This window comes from Melanerpes formicivorus, unplaced genomic scaffold, assembly GCF_026170545.1.
Source record: "Melanerpes formicivorus ecotype bairdi unplaced genomic scaffold, bMelFor1.0.p_v2 SCAF_24, whole genome shotgun sequence".
NCBI classification, from domain to species: Eukaryota; Metazoa; Chordata; class Aves; order Piciformes; family Picidae; genus Melanerpes; species Melanerpes formicivorus.
In genome coordinates, this window is record NW_027142376.1 from 1,421,831 (window position 1) to 1,438,278 (window position 16,448).

At 42.6% G+C, this 16,448-nt stretch overlaps 1 protein-coding gene across 7 annotated transcripts in view; it reads right to left on the reverse strand.

Moving 5' to 3' along the window:
• The window catches only part of HECW1 (HECT, C2 and WW domain containing E3 ubiquitin protein ligase 1), a 314,683-nt gene that overhangs the window by 75,408 nt on the left and 222,827 nt on the right, over positions 1-16,448 (reverse strand). For 3 of the 7 annotated variants that reach the window (XM_068152572.1, XM_068152574.1, XM_068152573.1), the window contains 4 exons: positions 16,162-16,262; positions 13,566-14,930; positions 10,058-10,159; positions 4,273-4,423 (listed from right to left, as the gene is read on the reverse strand). In XM_068152572.1, the coding sequence (XP_068008673.1) occupies positions 4,273-4,423; positions 10,058-10,159; positions 13,566-14,930; positions 16,162-16,262 (1,719 nt within the window). The remainder of the gene's footprint in view (positions 1-4,272; positions 4,424-10,057; positions 10,160-13,565; positions 14,931-16,161; positions 16,263-16,448) is intronic. The other 4 variants (XM_068152576.1, XM_068152575.1, XM_068152578.1 and 1 more) reach the window with 3 other exon arrangements.

Below are 16,448 nucleotides of genomic sequence, written 5' to 3' on the forward strand. Positions count from 1 at the left end.
TTCCATATGTATATAAACCAGGATGGTTTTACTGTCTGCATGTAATCTCATTTAGCACTGTTTGTCTCTCACTTTTCTGACTTTTTTTCTGACTTTTTTATGTTTTTTCTTTAATCTCAAGTTCTGATTTACCATTGTTACTTAATTTCTTTCTCTATCTATTTCTTAATGCACACTATTCCAAAGAAGATATTCAAGAGTTAGTTCCTCGAAGTGACACAAGATCATTAAAGACAAGCAGTTAAGATTTGACTTTTACATCTCTTAAGAGATGTCATCTCTAGCAGTTCACTGAAACCCAATCTTGGATGGAAGGGACAGAGATAATTAAGAAAAATAATCAAAGTTTTAATAGATTTATGCTAAACTTTCACAGTACTATGCATGTCCTCCAGTATTCAAAGTCATTTGAAACTCCATTTAACGTACACTTGGACAGTTTAAGTAAACAGCCTTCTTGACAAGGCAATTCCAACAGCAGGTTTCACAACCTGAATTTACTGGAGTTTTAAACCCTCTGGTTTAGACCTACATTTTACATTTTTATTCACTTGACTGCAGGCAACTGAATGAACTTTCCATTCCAGTACTGGAGGAGTTTTACAACACCCACATGTAATGGAAAAGGGGGGAAGAAGTTCATATAATCAAGGAATATAAGCATGTATATAAAAAAAACCCTTGTAGCTTCAATTTAATTAGATGGTAGAAAATCCCTGCTGGCAAACCTTAAAGAGTAACACTAGCTGTATGCCAACAAGAGACTATGCTTTTCTTTTGGGTCTCAATACTATAAAATCTTATATAAATACCAGAAAATGCCAAAGTAATTGGAGAAAACATTGAAAGTGCAAAAGTTATGGGAATGCCTCTGGAAATTCCAGTCTCCTTTCAAAGTGATTTGTCAAAGAAACGAAGGTTTAGAAATACCACACTTAACTATTAGGGTTATAATTTATGATACTTACTACCTTTTAAGTCAGTGCAAAGACAAGCCTAGTTATATGCGTGCTGCAAAGCACTTTTCCAACAGAGCTCCTAACAAGTGTTATCTCCTTTGCTAACAAGTAAGAAAGTCAGGTAGCAGTGTAGAAAGTGATCAAGAGTCTTTAAAATAAGAAGCATGGATATCTCTTTGGAGTTTGCCTAACACCTGGATTCCAGTTTTGCATTCCCTGTAGCCTCCAATGGTTCATACAGCTAATGGGAAGCTTGGAGCACAGAAGGAAAGCAGAACTAAGTTCAAGCACAGCTATGGGGCTTTTTTTCAGGCTGAGTTTCCAAAGCTTTGTGGTTTTGGCCGGGCTAGAAATACCAAGCTTCCCTGTAATATTCTGAGCTTTCCATTCCCTTCCACAAATGAAACCAGGAAGCCAAAAAGTGAGTTGATTGGTTTAAAAAGAAAGTCACCAGGGTTTTTCAAACTGTTACGTGATTTTGAATCCAAATTTTGTTTGAGGTTAGAGCAAAAGTTCAGGCTGCTGCTAATTCTATCAGCAAGGTCTATGTTTGCTGTTTCTTCACTTAAAAATATTCTTAGGCGTATTTGCTGGAGAAAATTTCAAATAATGAACTTTGAAATACAGCAAAGTAGTATTTTTAAAGTGAGTGATTAAAACACAGCCGGATCCTTCAGAGTGCTGATGACAACCATTTATGAAAAGTGGTTTTTCTCAAGATTCTGAAATCTGTGGGGATGAAATATTTGAAATTGTCTTTAAGACAGTAATAATTCTTAATAGTAAAATACAGAAATTACTTGCATCTGGACTCATAGTCAGTACTTCAGCATGAATCTCTTACTAGAACATTGGTAAACTTGGGAACAATAGGAGACCTCAGCATTCAGCTTCTCAAACCAATAGCGCTCTGGCAGAGAGGGGTGAATCATCTGCTTTTTTCCTTTGCCCTAAGAAGCCATGACAGTTCATGTTTAGTAAGTTGTAAAATAGTCTCTAATGGGACTCCAGTAGGGACAAATACTGCACTCTAGAAACTCCTCCATATTTCTTCTTACTTAGTAATGGGATATGGGAATACTAAAACCAGAGAGATTCAAAGAATGTTGATTCTCAGGCCAAACCAGTGATAATCAAGTCATAACTAAGAAAGCTAGACAGTCTACAAGGAAACATGGAACAAAAGTTGGAGGAAGGAGGTCAGAAGGACAGTGCTTACCCTTCAGTTTCTTCTGAGACAGCTGTTTTCATGATTAACCTGTATGAACTCACAGAATGGAAAATTGCACCTTTCCTGGGTGTGCTGCACTCAGGATCAGAGAATCACAGAATGGTTTGGGTTGGAAGGGACCTTTAGAGGTCATCTAGCCCAACTCCACCACAGTTGGCAGCAACATCTTTAACTAGAGCAGGTTGCTCAGAGCCCTGTCCAGCCTGATCTTGAATGTTTCCAAGGATGGGGCATCTACTACCTCTCTGGGCAACCTATGTCAGTGTTTCACCATCCTCACTCTAAGAAATGTCTTCCTTAAATATAATTTAAATCTATCCCTCTTTCAGTTTAAAACCATATACTAAACTCAAACAAATCCTAAGCCATAACCCCCCCAATGTATGTCCACAACAGAGCTTTGGCTTTCTGTGGCAGGTAACATGCTTAAGTGGCAGCCAAATAATTTGAGCTTTGTCATGGCTCAAATTCCTCTCAAAGACAAATGTTAATGGCAGAGAAGTCATATAAATCCCTGGAAAAGATTGACATTAAACATTAATTTTTCTTCTTATTTTTAACATAGTAGCTTCACACAGTCTGAGGAAAGCTATAATGACTCTTTCACTTCTTTATGACACATTGTGTATCATGAAATACTATCAAAAATAATGAATTTTGGTGAAAAATGGAGAAATTCTTCAAGAGTGTATTGATGGTGCTGCCTTAAGTTGCAAAACAACCACTTTAAGAAAGCTGTTTTGCTCTTCACAATTTAAATTAGCTTTCTAGTTGTTATCATTCAGGGCCCAGTTCTCCTTAACCACACTAACTCCTAAATCATTCTGCACACTGAAATGAGTACTTTGAAACTCTGCATCCTTCTCTCAGCTGCAGATCTTTCTCTTAGCATGGAAACAAAGACCAAAAAAAATTTTTTGTGGCATTTTACTATGCTATAATTAGAATATAATTTCAGCTTTGCTCATCTTTTTCTAGAGATCATATCATTACAGTAAGTGGGGAACTAAAAAAAAACCCACAAGACCTTTCCTGAAATTAAAAAAAAAGAGGAAGATTTGTTGACCAACTCTTTATTTTTTCTCTTTCCTCTTAAATTCAGCCCAAAAAGCAAATATGAGAAGGAAATGATAAACAAATCTATGTGCGGAGTAGTCAAAGAGAAAATATGTGCCATGTTAAGAGATATCTCAGCCAGCTCAGAATGAACTGACAGATTTACAGGGCTCAATACAACACTAAGCAGGTCTGTCTCCATCTAGAAATGTGTGCAGCAGAGCAGTGCTCTGCCCTGGAAAAAGAGACAGACCTTTCAACAGGCCTAATTAACCTGAGCAGAAATGCTACATGATATGGCAATACTTCCAACAACACTCAGTTCAGAAACTGCTACAGCCTAGCACTAGATGCTGACCACCACTCCATACCCACTCTTACAGTTCAATAGCAAAAGTGACTCTGTCTTTTGGGAGTTGTTTCAAATGTAACTTTTGGGAGTCACTTCTCAAAGTAATCTCCAAAAAAGTTTTCCAAAAGCCTCTTCTTGCTGTTGGAAATGTTTGTTGCCTCACATTCTGGGTAAAGTGGTCAGAGAAAAACAAACCCAAACAACAAAAAGAGGTGGCAGACAGGACACTTCATGGGCCTGCACAGTGGCATATGTCTGCCCCAGTCCAGATAGGGACACATATTTCCATAATGCCATTATGAGGAAGGACCTCTCTGGACATGTTCAAGGCCAGGTTGGACAGGGCCTTGAACAATCTAATCCAGTGGAAGGTGTCCTTGCCCATGGCTGGGGCATTGGAACCAGAGGATCTTTAAGGTCCCTTCCAACCCAAACTCTTCTATAATTCTGTGATCTTTCACCCAGCACTTCTCATGTGGGCAAGTTTGGGTACCAGATACCCACAGCACATACACCAGCAGGCTGAAAGAGATTGGTGGTGTGGACAGGAACATGTACATTGGACTTGATCAAGGAGGAAAGAGAAATCCTTAGGGAGCTGAGGAGATGCAGTGGGAAGGGCAGGAAGCTGCTAGGGCAGTAGATCTCAAAGTCATACAGGGGGAAATGCTCACCGTCGGTTCAGCTGCTCCATTTGCTGGATGGAGCCAGACCTGTGGATCCCATCTGGCGTCGCCGCGGCTGTGGGGCGCTGCCACGTGGTGGTTCGGTTGACATGATCCACGTAGAACACCCTCCCGTGGCTGTCTATCCGAGCTTCCCAATCTAGGGTTGGAGAGAAAGGAAGGGGTGACGGCGTCAGTCTGGTGCCTTCTTGAAAACTTAACTGTGGGAGATAGACACAGACAGACATCCGTGGCCACAGACAGGGTATATACACACCAGAGGTACCATAGACAGCTTACATGCGTGGAGTATACATCACAGGTGTGTATCCAAAGTATACATTCAATGTGTATACGTACTATGTGCTTAGCCAGAGAGATGTATACGCAGTATCTGCATATACATAAACATTTCACACACGGCACATAGGCAGCCTATGGAACTGACTACCATAGACTATGAAACACAAGTGACATAGTGGCTGCATGTTTTCGAAGGGCTGGATAATTTTACAATCAGTAACTCTAGTTGGCTGGATCCATTGCAGGTGGGGGTAGCCACGTCAAACTGACATCTGAGCCAATGTGGCCAATCTCATGTTTTCTTTTTTGTTATGTTTCAGAACAAATGTGTTTCATCCCTCTCTTTTTCATAAAGTGGCTTTGAAGGACACCCTGCGGCAATTAAACGTTGCCCTGAAAACTGATCACAGCCTGGCTGGATGTACACTTAGAAATCTCTCTGAACAGAGGACTGTCACAAATTTCTTGCTCTCATGAATGTGAATTAGACTGAAAGTTTGCAGCATAGTATTGAGCCTTCCATCATTACTGTTTCCTGCTAATGTTTGGGTTGTCCCATGACTGAAAACTCAAAGTTACTTGGTATATGATGGCTTGTGGAAAATGGTAATGTGAGAAAAAAAAGTGTTTGGAAGGGGAGAAATTTAGAAGGGAGTTAGCTAGCAAAGCCACCTATCAAATTGGTTGGAATGTATGGAGTAGTGATATAAATTAGGCTTCCTAGCTTCATATTTCTACATGATCCATCAGCTGATGACATATCCATGTAAATATATGCACATACCTTCTGCATGTGTTTATATACAAACCTCATTCACATTCACACACAAATGCACATATGGTGATTACCTTTGGGGGCAAACACTTCCTCTTACTCCCATATTCTTACTATGGTATCCTCCTCCCTGACGACTTCACTCCTCCTTCTATGGTTTTCTATGATCAAATTCAGGATCAGATGGATTTCACACTTTATGTATTTTATCTCCTAAGAGTAGGAGAGAAGTTGTACCATCTCCTGCTGTATCTGGAAACTTGTCCTTCATGAGCAGTTCCCATGCCTGGAATGCTTGCCCCAGCTAAATTCTGTTCCCCATACCTGGGCTGGTCCCAGCCAAGAGTAGGAGGTCTGAAGCCTATGGCTGGCTGCCCCTGACACCTTAACCCCACAGACATTGAAAGACGGGCACTAGGAATCCTTAGAGGAATTTTCTGGAAGAGTTCAAAACAGCAAGACCCACATGAATTGCTTCTTTCAAAACTAACTGCCTCAAGCTCTTACAGATGCAAAACCTACAGTCACATCATAGGTACACACACAATGTCTCTTCTGTGAACATCACTGTATAATTTTAAGGAGATGACACTTTCTTCCTCTCACCATTTAAAGTTTCCCAAGGACTTTGAAGCTGTTTCAAGAATAAGATTGCAGCTTTGTTAAAACAATGTTTAAAGATAAGACAATGAAGAAAAGCAGCACATCAAGTACAAGAGATGCACAGTGAAGGAAATCAGAGTGACACGAAAGGCAGGCCCAAGGTGAGAACCTTGCTGAGCACACTGTCACTGGTGGCAGGTGTACCACCCTGGGTGGGGAACTCAGGAGCTAAGCATTATCTGCAATATCATCCAGGAAGAAATCTTGGGCAGATCAAAGGTGACAAGCTGAACCTTAACACCACAAAGATTTTGCTGCTGTCCGGCAAAGGATAAATCCTAGCCTTCATCCCACACTACTGCAGTATACATGTAACAAGCTGTGAATAACAAAGGTTGATGGATAATTAAAAGCTTGTAGGCAATGCTGTAGGTCCACACTCTAGACAGCCTACAGAAGACACCAGCTGGTCATATGGGTCTGAAGCCTACTGATGGGCACATAGTAAGAATAACAGTACTCACTTACACAGTAAACCAAGAGTTTTTCATAATCCAGCTCTGTGCACTACCAGCTCTAGAAGCTGCACTGCAGTGTCTCCCTAGTTAAATTTGAGTTCCTAAGCTCCTAAGCATAATACTCAGAAATCTAGGAGCAACAAAACTTGTCCAGAGCTTGGAGATCACAGTGACAACATGAGATCAGGATCATGTGTACTGGATCACAACTTCAGGAAGGCTATCCTTGGGAATGTATCAGACATCCAACAGCAGTATGTTTGTGGTTGTTTAGTCAGGGGAAGGCTGAGGGGAGACCTTCTTACTCTCTAGAACTACCTGAAAGGAGGTTAGAGTGAGGTGGGTGTTGGTGTCTTCTCCCTAGTAACAAGTAATATAGGACAAGAAAAGATGGCCTCAAGTTGCACCAAGGAAGGTTCAGGTTAGATATTAGAAGAAACTTCTGCACTGAAAGGGTTTTCAAACACTAGGACAGGCTGCCTAGGGAGCTGGCTGAATCTCTATCCCCAGAGGTATTTAAAAGAGGCAGAGATGTGGTGCTAAGGGAAATGGTTTAGCACCAGACTTGGTAGAGTTAGATAATGGTCAGACTTCATGATCTTAAGTCTCTTCCAATCAAAACAGTTCTAGGATTCTATGTGGAGACATGAACTGCACCTCTCTGCGTGTGTTTTTTGGGCATGTAAGTTTGAAACCAGGGGCTGACTCTTGCACTAGCCTGCTAAAATATTAGGAACTATGTGTCACAGCTTTTGAGAAACCTGCAGGAGTACTGCTCCATGCAGCAGCATTTCTCATCAGCTGAATAAGTCTTGTTATGGTCACGCCAGAAGGCTGCCACAGTGTGACAGGTGCTGATACTCTTGCTGTAGACAGGTGGCTGGTGCACTTTCTGCCTTCCCACAGGACAACCTGTAAGTCACACAACTCACTGAAGCTGGTAGACAAGTCACTGAAGCTGCATATGATACCAGATTTGTGCACAGATGGATGGATACCTGCACAGAGAGACAAAAGGGCTGACAGGTGAACTGACAGGATTCTGCTTCTGAGCTGTGCTCAAGTCCCTTCATGCAACTTCAGGGGCATAAGTGATATAGGAAGCAGCCAAATCTCACCAGGGTCATTAGTTAGTTTTTAAGGCAAAATGCAACTTTTGCTACACCAGAGACTAATCTTCATCTAACCTTCCAGGTAAGAGTCTGCTGGAGCACAGGCTGGGGATGAGACAGTACTGGTTCTGCTCTCCAGCAATCCCACTCCATCAGCCCAGTCATATTTCACAGCAGCCTCTGGAACTGCTCTGATTAATCCCAGAAGACAAAACTTTTTCTGGCAGGACCTCAATCCTGATGTCCTCCCCTTTGCAGGCTCAGTCACAGCTCCAGCAAAGAGTAGCTCCGAACTGGGCACACATCTGTTTTGTGGCTTCAGTTGTGTAAGGTTTCCAGCAGCACCAGCAAGCATGCAGGTGATAAGGGGTGACTATTAATGATATCATGAGGCCATACAAACTCTGTAAATCTTCTGTGAATCTTGTACAGGCCTTAATATTCAGACTGCCACAATGGCACTCCTACATAAATAACAGATCTGTTCTACCTTACTTTCCCAAATAAAACTGTCAGAAATTAAATTTCCTCCCTAAGACTAACAGTTGTGGAGCTACTGGGAAATAAAGTTATTCAAAAAACTACTGAGAAAAGAAAGAGGAGTGGCCAGAAGAGTGACCCTAGTAAAAATAGTCAATGCTGAGCTTGCAGCACTGGCAAATTATTTTCATCTCTGTTTATGAATGGAAGCTGTGTGTGAGAAGTTTGCCAGGTCTCATCACATAACTCAGATTTTAAAATACAGTTTCTTCCTTTCACATGATTGAAGAACTATTTATCTAGGATTAAGAGGCATTAAAGGCACTTAGATAGTGACACTAAATGCTAGAAGATGAAACACTTCTAGGTTAAGCTTACAGTTTTCAGTTTGAAATTAACATTTCATGGAGTTTTTGGAAACAGTTTCCCTAGCTGATATTACCCAAATTCAACTTTTTTGGGTTTAGTTTTTTTTTTTTCTGTCCCTGAAATTAATTTAGCACAGTCTATTCCTATTAAGATCAGTACAACTAAGGCCACAGTGTCAGCCCATATTGTAAAAAAGATGTAAATTAAATCCTGCAAAGGGATAGCACTTCTGTATTGTAGCATCACACTTTGCAGTCCATGTCCTTAAGCACTGCTGGCAAAGCACTTGTGAAAACCAGTGGCAGGAACACTTGCCTTTTGAGGATAATTGTAAGAAAGAGAAAAGATGCATTAAACTGGTGATGAAGAATGTGGAACAGACTCACAGGATGTTTTGTTTACCTGAGCTCCTGTCAGTGTCCTATCATTAAGTCATCTAGCGGGGCATGTGCCCAATTCACCAAGTGTTGAGGTAAGAGTGGGAGGAAGAGAAATATTTGCCTGTTGGAGAGGTAATTGTTCCTATTTCATCACTCACTGGCAAGCCACAGTGGGACTCTAACAAGACTTCATTGGGCTGAAGGCATTTGAATCATTCCTCTTACTGGTGCAGCTGACGCCAGCACTGGGGCTATATTCAGCTTAGGGAATACTGACAGCATGGTTGGGAAGTGATGTATTATTTTTGTCCAGGGCACCACACGCCAAATAATTGTGTTCCCTTCTTGAGCTCTGAAGAAAACAGAGAGCTTTGTGTACCCGCCCAGTTGTTCTCCTGAGGCACTACATATTTTGGCTGCTCGATGGATCATCTGGCTGAAGTCTGAAGGTGACCAGCAGCACGTTGCAGGGCATTGAGTGCGCTCTGCTGGGCACTTAACGCCAGTGCAAAGAGTGGGGTAATCTTCCAGGAATGCACAAAGGAAAGGCTAGAGACAAGTGAAAACATCTCCAGCAGCTGATTCCGTGGTAAAACTTCCATATTATCAGCCCACATCAGATCATACTACTTAAGGCCCTCTCATTTTCATCCTGCAGCCTCAGACACCATTGCAGTCCATAACGAACACATAATTTGTTGATTATCAAATCCAAAGACCACTCCACGTGAGCTCCCTTTTCCCAGCTTCTGCTGGTTTTACTCAGATTTGGATGTGTCTGTCCCAGGAGCATTCTGACTGTTGAAAGGGTTCCTGCTGGACCTGCAAGCAGAACTGACAGACCACTGGGACTGCCATCCCAAACCATCTTGAGGCTGGCTATGGAGAACCTGGAGACAAACGTTACAGAAAAATCAGAGTACTTTGCTGACACACCATGCAGAAAGCTTTACAGTAGGGCTTCCAGAACACCTGACAGACACTCACTCATTTGAATCTAAACACACTGACTTCATGGTAGCTAAGGAAGACAACAGACCAAGGCAGAGGGAGGTTACGGAGCTTGTCCAAAATAACGTGACAACACTTGAAGTCAGGATCAAATCAGGGAAACAAAAGGGCGTATTGTGTGGGTTCTGTAGAATGTATATACAGAACAGATGGGGTTATTCAGAAAGACATACTGACCTCTACACTGTTTGACTTAACAGGAAAAGCTGAGAAATGCAGTAAATTAAAAAAACTAAAGCTTACTTGGTGGAAGAGGCTCATCGATAGTTGGGTAGTGATGATGGTCAGGCCTCAGAGAAGGAAGCTGGCTGACTGGCTGAGAATTATGGAGTAAAGGACAATCACCTACGGACAAGATATTCAAGACATTGACAGTCATTCACTGTGTTCACAATGTGGTTCAAAAAATGTGCTACTGTAAAACAAGTGATTAATTTTCAATAGGTTAGCCTGGTGCACTGGCAGCTGTGGTTACTCCTGTTTTCAGGCACTATTTTAATAACAACTCATTTGCCAAGGAATTATTAAAATAATGCAGTCAAGGCTCCGATCTCAGGCTTGAGTAAATGCTAAACTGTTATGGGCCAGATTCTGGACTCATAGACACACAAGTGTAAGCCAGAGAAGAATCAGGCTTGATCTCTGAGAAACACTGTGCATGTACAACCAAACACAAGCTTCTGCAGAAATTATCAGGAACATGTAAAATCCTGGTTCCAAATGTTAATTCATCCCATTAGTGGAATACAAGGCTAAAAGTTGCCTTGGATCTTTCTCTGCTTTTCCAAAAGATCAATGTCTATATAAGAGATTGGAATGGCAGGATTTTGCAGTCCCTACAGAGCAGAGATCATCCCCTTCTATAAGTATTTTGCAAAACTCAAAGAGTCCATCTTGGGTGGAAGGAGGAAGAATGAAAGAAAGACCAGAAACAGGTAGGAGACAGGTGGTAGAAGAGTAGGACAAAAGATAGTGAGACATAGTCAGGATCCAAGATAAAGAAGGAAGACCTGAGGTACAGAAGAGGGAAAGAAGAGGGAGAGAAATACAGTAGACAGTGCAGAAGAAGTGTATAAACGCTAACATTGCATGTATGTCTATAAATCCATACACAAAATAAATGAAACCTAAGCAAACATCCCAACTCGTGTTGAAAGGAACAAGTAACTGAAGATCCAGTCAATGTTTGTAGAATCCTTTAAGAAACTAAGAAGTTATAACAGGGATGGAAAAGCATTCCTCATCTTAGACTTAACTGTGAGAATAAAGAACCTGCACATTAAAACTTCACAGGTTCCAGAATGAAGATTCTTTCCTGGTCTCTCCTTAAAATCTTAGAAACCAGGAGTATTTATGCTACTAATGGACATATTTTCATACTTTGCATTAACAAGTTTACTTTATAACATACAGCTCCAGGTGGGTCTGTTAATAGAAGTACAATCTGATTGAGTAAGTGTTACATCTGCATGCATCAGTAAGATGCAGCTTGGGGAAAAAAAAACACAAAAAAGCAACCCAGATTTAGCATTTCCAATATCAGTAGGAAATTACACAAAGATACTTGAAAATTAAAGCCCAGACCATTCAGCTAAGCCCAACTCCCTCTGCTAAGCTGTCTTTAATGTCAGAATCTTAATAGTCTGAGTACTTTGTAAAAAGCCCAAACATACAGCTATCAAATGTATAAAAAACAGTTGCCAAAAAAGGTGAGATTTTTTTCTTTAAACAATCAACAGCTCCAAGGCAGAGGCCAATTTTGTATAAGGCTGAAAAAAAATAAATCTCACACCATCCAGAAGTGAGAAAAATCACTCAGAAAAAAAAAATAATACTCCCTCTCCTAGGTGCTCTGATGGTACCATATGGGCTGCCAAATGTCTTCATGAAACCCCTCGTGCATGGGCGTATCTCACAGTTGCATCTGCTGCATGCTTGGAGCAGGCAGCAGTTATATAAGCTATTACTCAGGGCTCAAAGTCCAACTCTCACAGCCTTAAACACGGTGCTGTTACTACAGCTGTTGTAGCACCAGCTACCAGATCACCCAACTAGGTTTCTTTACTTACCTCGCCATAATTGACTCTCCCCTAGTCAAGATAGTTACACCAAGCCAGCGGGAGCATGGAAGTATCAGTCACCTGGAGTGGATGGAGGTGACCACATCCACTGTATCTGTACCAGCTGCCAAGTCATGACGCAACGTGCACATTTACTGAGGCACCCTTGGTGACACCAAGAGCTCTAAGAGCTGGGCTGCCCTTCATACATACTCTTAGCTAATCAAAGCCAAGCCACCTCAAACACTGCAGTGCCCTTTATGTAGGCATGAGGGGCACAATCTGGGACCTGAACTGAATCCATATGCAGAAGACATCCTCTCCCCCCACTTCCCCTCTCAAGAGTGCACAGAGTCCCAAATAACCACCAAATCTCTAAGCATGGTCTCTCTCTCACACACACACACTCATGCCCCCTTAGGTACATGTGCACATGAATGTTGTCCACATGCAAAGGGGAGGTAAACCAGGTATCTACACTTCTGTGTCTCTCACAGAATGTAATTCTTTGGGCTAGATTCTGCTCCACAGGGCCCAACTGTTCACAAAGTCTTTACAGTCCAGCATGTAAGGCCATGCTTACAACTTTTTGCTGGAGTAGGGTCTGTGGCAGTAGAAGGTCAGAGTAAATAAACTGGGAATGGAGAAATAGGTAGAAGAATGCTTTAGTTGGCATTTCTTAGTGATGCCCAAATATGTTATTCTTTAGGTGCCATTTTAATTTGGTGCCACTTAGGGTGGGAGACAGATGATTCAGGATTTGGGGGTGTAAGGACTACCACTTGACCTTACCACACACTCCTCAGATGCTGCTGAGGCCTCTACTTCCTCAGCTGGAGAAAAAGATAAACTGGCTGAAGTTTGATCAGTGATCAAACCCACCCTTCACATAACTCCACACAACACAAAACGAGTTACCAGAGGGAGGAACTGAATGTCAGGGTTTGGAGGAACTGGGAAAAACAGTAGCTAAGTTGCAAAGGCAAAAAGTACTTTCTTAAGTATCTTTTATCCATAGAAAAAGGTAAGGAGATGAGTTTTTTCTTTAACATAGTTCAATTTAAAAGCATCCAAGAAGAAAAAAAAAATCTCTCTGTTGAGTTGCCCTACAGTTTGTGAAATCTGAGGTACTTTTTTTTTTGGATACTTGGGGAATTTGGACAAATGGGGTTAGAAAAATGGATTTCTAGAAGACAACTATTTGCATTTTGCCATGCTGGTGAATTGTGCATCACTACCAACCCTACATAGAAACTGGCCCAGAGCTTTAGCTGGTGTAAATCAGCATATCTGTCCTCTGACAAGCACAAGCTGATCCTCTCACTGATTACCAGAGACATGGCAGCACATCAGGTATGTGAAATGGAACAATCCCAGGAAATAAGGAATGAGTTGGTGGATGTGATAATGCTGATCTGCCACATGACTACAGCAGTTAATCTTGATTTTGTAATGATGCATGTCTATCTAAAAAAATCCCTAAATACAGATTCCCATCTGAATTACTTAGGCTTGCTGGGATTTTTAAGGACAGACTCAATTATCCAACCCTCCCTGATATCTGGCCCTGCTCACAGCCTCCAAGTTTGTACAAAATAAAAAATCAGCTATCTGAAATCTCGATTATCTGATGCCACCTGTGACATCCAGATAATCAGGGCTGTTCAACGCATCGATTCTCAGGATCTAACCTTCTCTTCTGCTGCTTGGACCTGCTATGGGGGTGTCTAGACTCTCTGTGGCTCTTTGTGGATTCCCACCGTGAGCTACTAGTTCATCTGGCCACTGGGAGGAGCCATCCGCTTGCTCCCTGTCCAGCTCAGGGCTCTGTACTGAATCTGGCACTGACTCAAAAGCACTGTTCTCCTCCTCATCATCATCCTGTGAGGAAAAGACCGTGCTCTCAGATATCCTTGCACTGTCGACAGAGGAGAAGCGGGTATGGCTGGAGAAGCGATTGTTACTGTCATAACAGGAGGTGCTGTAGCAAGAAGTGCTGTAGCAGGAGGTACTGTAGCAGGAAGTGCTGTAGCAAGAGGGGCTGTAGCAAGAGGTGTCGCACGCCTCGCACTCTTCACCATTGGGCCTGGAGCTCGACTCGCTTTCGCTTCCTGTCCTGGGATGTTCCTCATCCAGCAGCCCATCATTTAAATCAGAGAGTTGCTCATCCAGGGTCCCAGGAAGCACCGTTCTCTGGCTGAAGTTCTCTTCAGCCTCATTTTCGAGAGGAGGCTCTGCTGCCACTGTCTCACTCTCACTGACCACCTCCTTCTCCAGCACCTCCTTCACCGTAGTCTCCTCATCGTTCTCCCCACCGTTGCCACCGTCTTGCTCTTCCTCCCCATCACTGCTCATCTGTGCTGAGGGCAGGCTGTGGAGCAGGTTGTGGATCCGGATGTAGTGTGTGCGAGGGGTCTCTGGCTCGCCACAAGCGGAAGCTATGACTGTCTCAAGTTCAGACACAGGCAGGGAGCACGGCCTGTTTTTCCTCTTTGCTGTGGTCCTCAGCTGCAGCTTGTTGTCTTCCTCCTCCTGGGCTGAAGCCCCTTCTTCTTCCTGACTCTTCTCTAGGTCCTTGCCAGCCTGCACATCTGCACTCACCTCATCAATATCTAATGTTTCTATGCTGGTCAAGACTCCACCATCTCCCTGAGTACCAGAATTGACTATGTTATTTTCCCTAACTTCAGTCTCAGGAGGAGATGTGCAAGCCAGTGGAGCGAGCTGCTCCGTGAGGTCCATGGCATTCAAAGGCGGCAATGCTTCTCCTGGGATGGATTCCAAGGGGTCAGGAACTGGCACCGCATCAACCTCCCCATCTCCTGCTAGCTCTTCATTTAAGCTGTTCTGGTTGACTTCCCCAGGTGGTTTGACAGCCCCTGGGCTATCCACACTGTTCACACTGTATCCATTTAGCTGTTCTGGAGCTGTACTTTCTGAGGTCACTGTGTTGATGCATGGAGGCTCACCGAGGCTTTCCTCTGTAGGGTTGGTCACAGGGCTTTCCTGGAGGTCAGCTGGCTCAGGATCTGCACTAATGGAGACCTCTTCATCATCTGTATAAGACAGGAAAAGAAATCACTTACTCCTTTAACAAGAGTGTTGACTGCACCAGAAGCTTGGCTGTGGGGGCACAGGCACCCACAGCAATCAGAGGAAATGAAAAGCATAAATTACAGTGTGAAATGAGTGGACAACTATCACAAAATGCTGATTTTATGTTTTTGCTAGGCAGTCTTTGTACAGTGGGGTTAACAATCACAGGTCTTACTCAAACTGGTAATTTGTACACAGCATTCTGTCCCCTTGCAACATAAGCTGAAGGGAACACCTTCTTGGAACTCCTCTTTGAACCAAATTGGCATTGGAGGCAGTGTCATGGAAATGACAAGGAAGTCTTCCCTGAGGTTTGAATGATGTTTTTCTTGTTATGCTGAACCTTACAGGACTTCACAGAGAAATTAGAAAAATGTTTTTCATGGTCCTGAAAGGCAGAAATATCCTTTGATGGGTTCCTCATCTGTACCACTTCTTCCCAGATGCCAGATAACCTGTGACCTTTCATGGCATCCAAACAGTCAAAAGACAGGAGTCAGGGGTTTCCAGCAAGGGGCGCTTCACAATTTCCAACTACTACTGCTGTTGGCTTAACAAAAGTGCACCTGGGAAGGAACTGCAATAGAGAGGGAAAGAGTCCCTGAGCAACACTACCGAGACTCTCACATGAAAGCCAAGGTTTAAACTTAACACCGTCATGCCAGTGACTTCCTAATAGCTACAAAAGAGTGTGAATCAAAACCAAACCAAAAGGGAGGGAAGGAGGGGGACATGGAATTATTTATTTGCTTTACTTTTTTCATTGAAAATGATCACATGAGAATGTTTCTAATAATCTCTGTTATTACAGCCTCCATTTTTAGAGTGCTCAAATGCAGATGACTCTACAAGTAACAGCCCATCTAGCACTTCCAGCACTTCTCCAGGACAGGTGACAGAGAATCAGATAAGACTTGAGTTTTCCACCCTCTTCTCTCCCAGTGATGTGGCAAAGTATTTGAAACCATCAAGAGCAGAGGGATGAGAGACACCAGTAGCTCTAAGCTAAGGGGAAATGGGGAAGAAGTTGTGACTCACGATGCATCCTGTGACAGGGAGCTTTCTTTTGCCCATGACTGTACCTAAAGTCCCAGAGCAGCCAGGAATGAGTTCAAATTTCTAAGGAGAAAGAATGAAAAGCAAGAAAAAAAAAATCATCTAGATAAATGATGGATCAAGACTGAGAGTTACCTGGATGAATGGAAGAAGTTATCTCAAATCGGAACTGCAGCTGGCCACTGACATGATCTGTAGGAAGCCTGCGACCCAGAGTGTAGCTTACAACCCTGTCCCTGAAAGAAAACAAATATTGTCACAATAGTCTACAACCTGCCCAGTTTCTACTAAAGCTGCTGTGTCCTACAAAAATACACCATGGTTTTCCAAGGCTATTCAACCCAGCCGTGAGGGCATGTTGACTGGCATACAAGAGAACGAATGGCAGAGGAGAGGACAATGTCTTCAATTACAATGGAAGA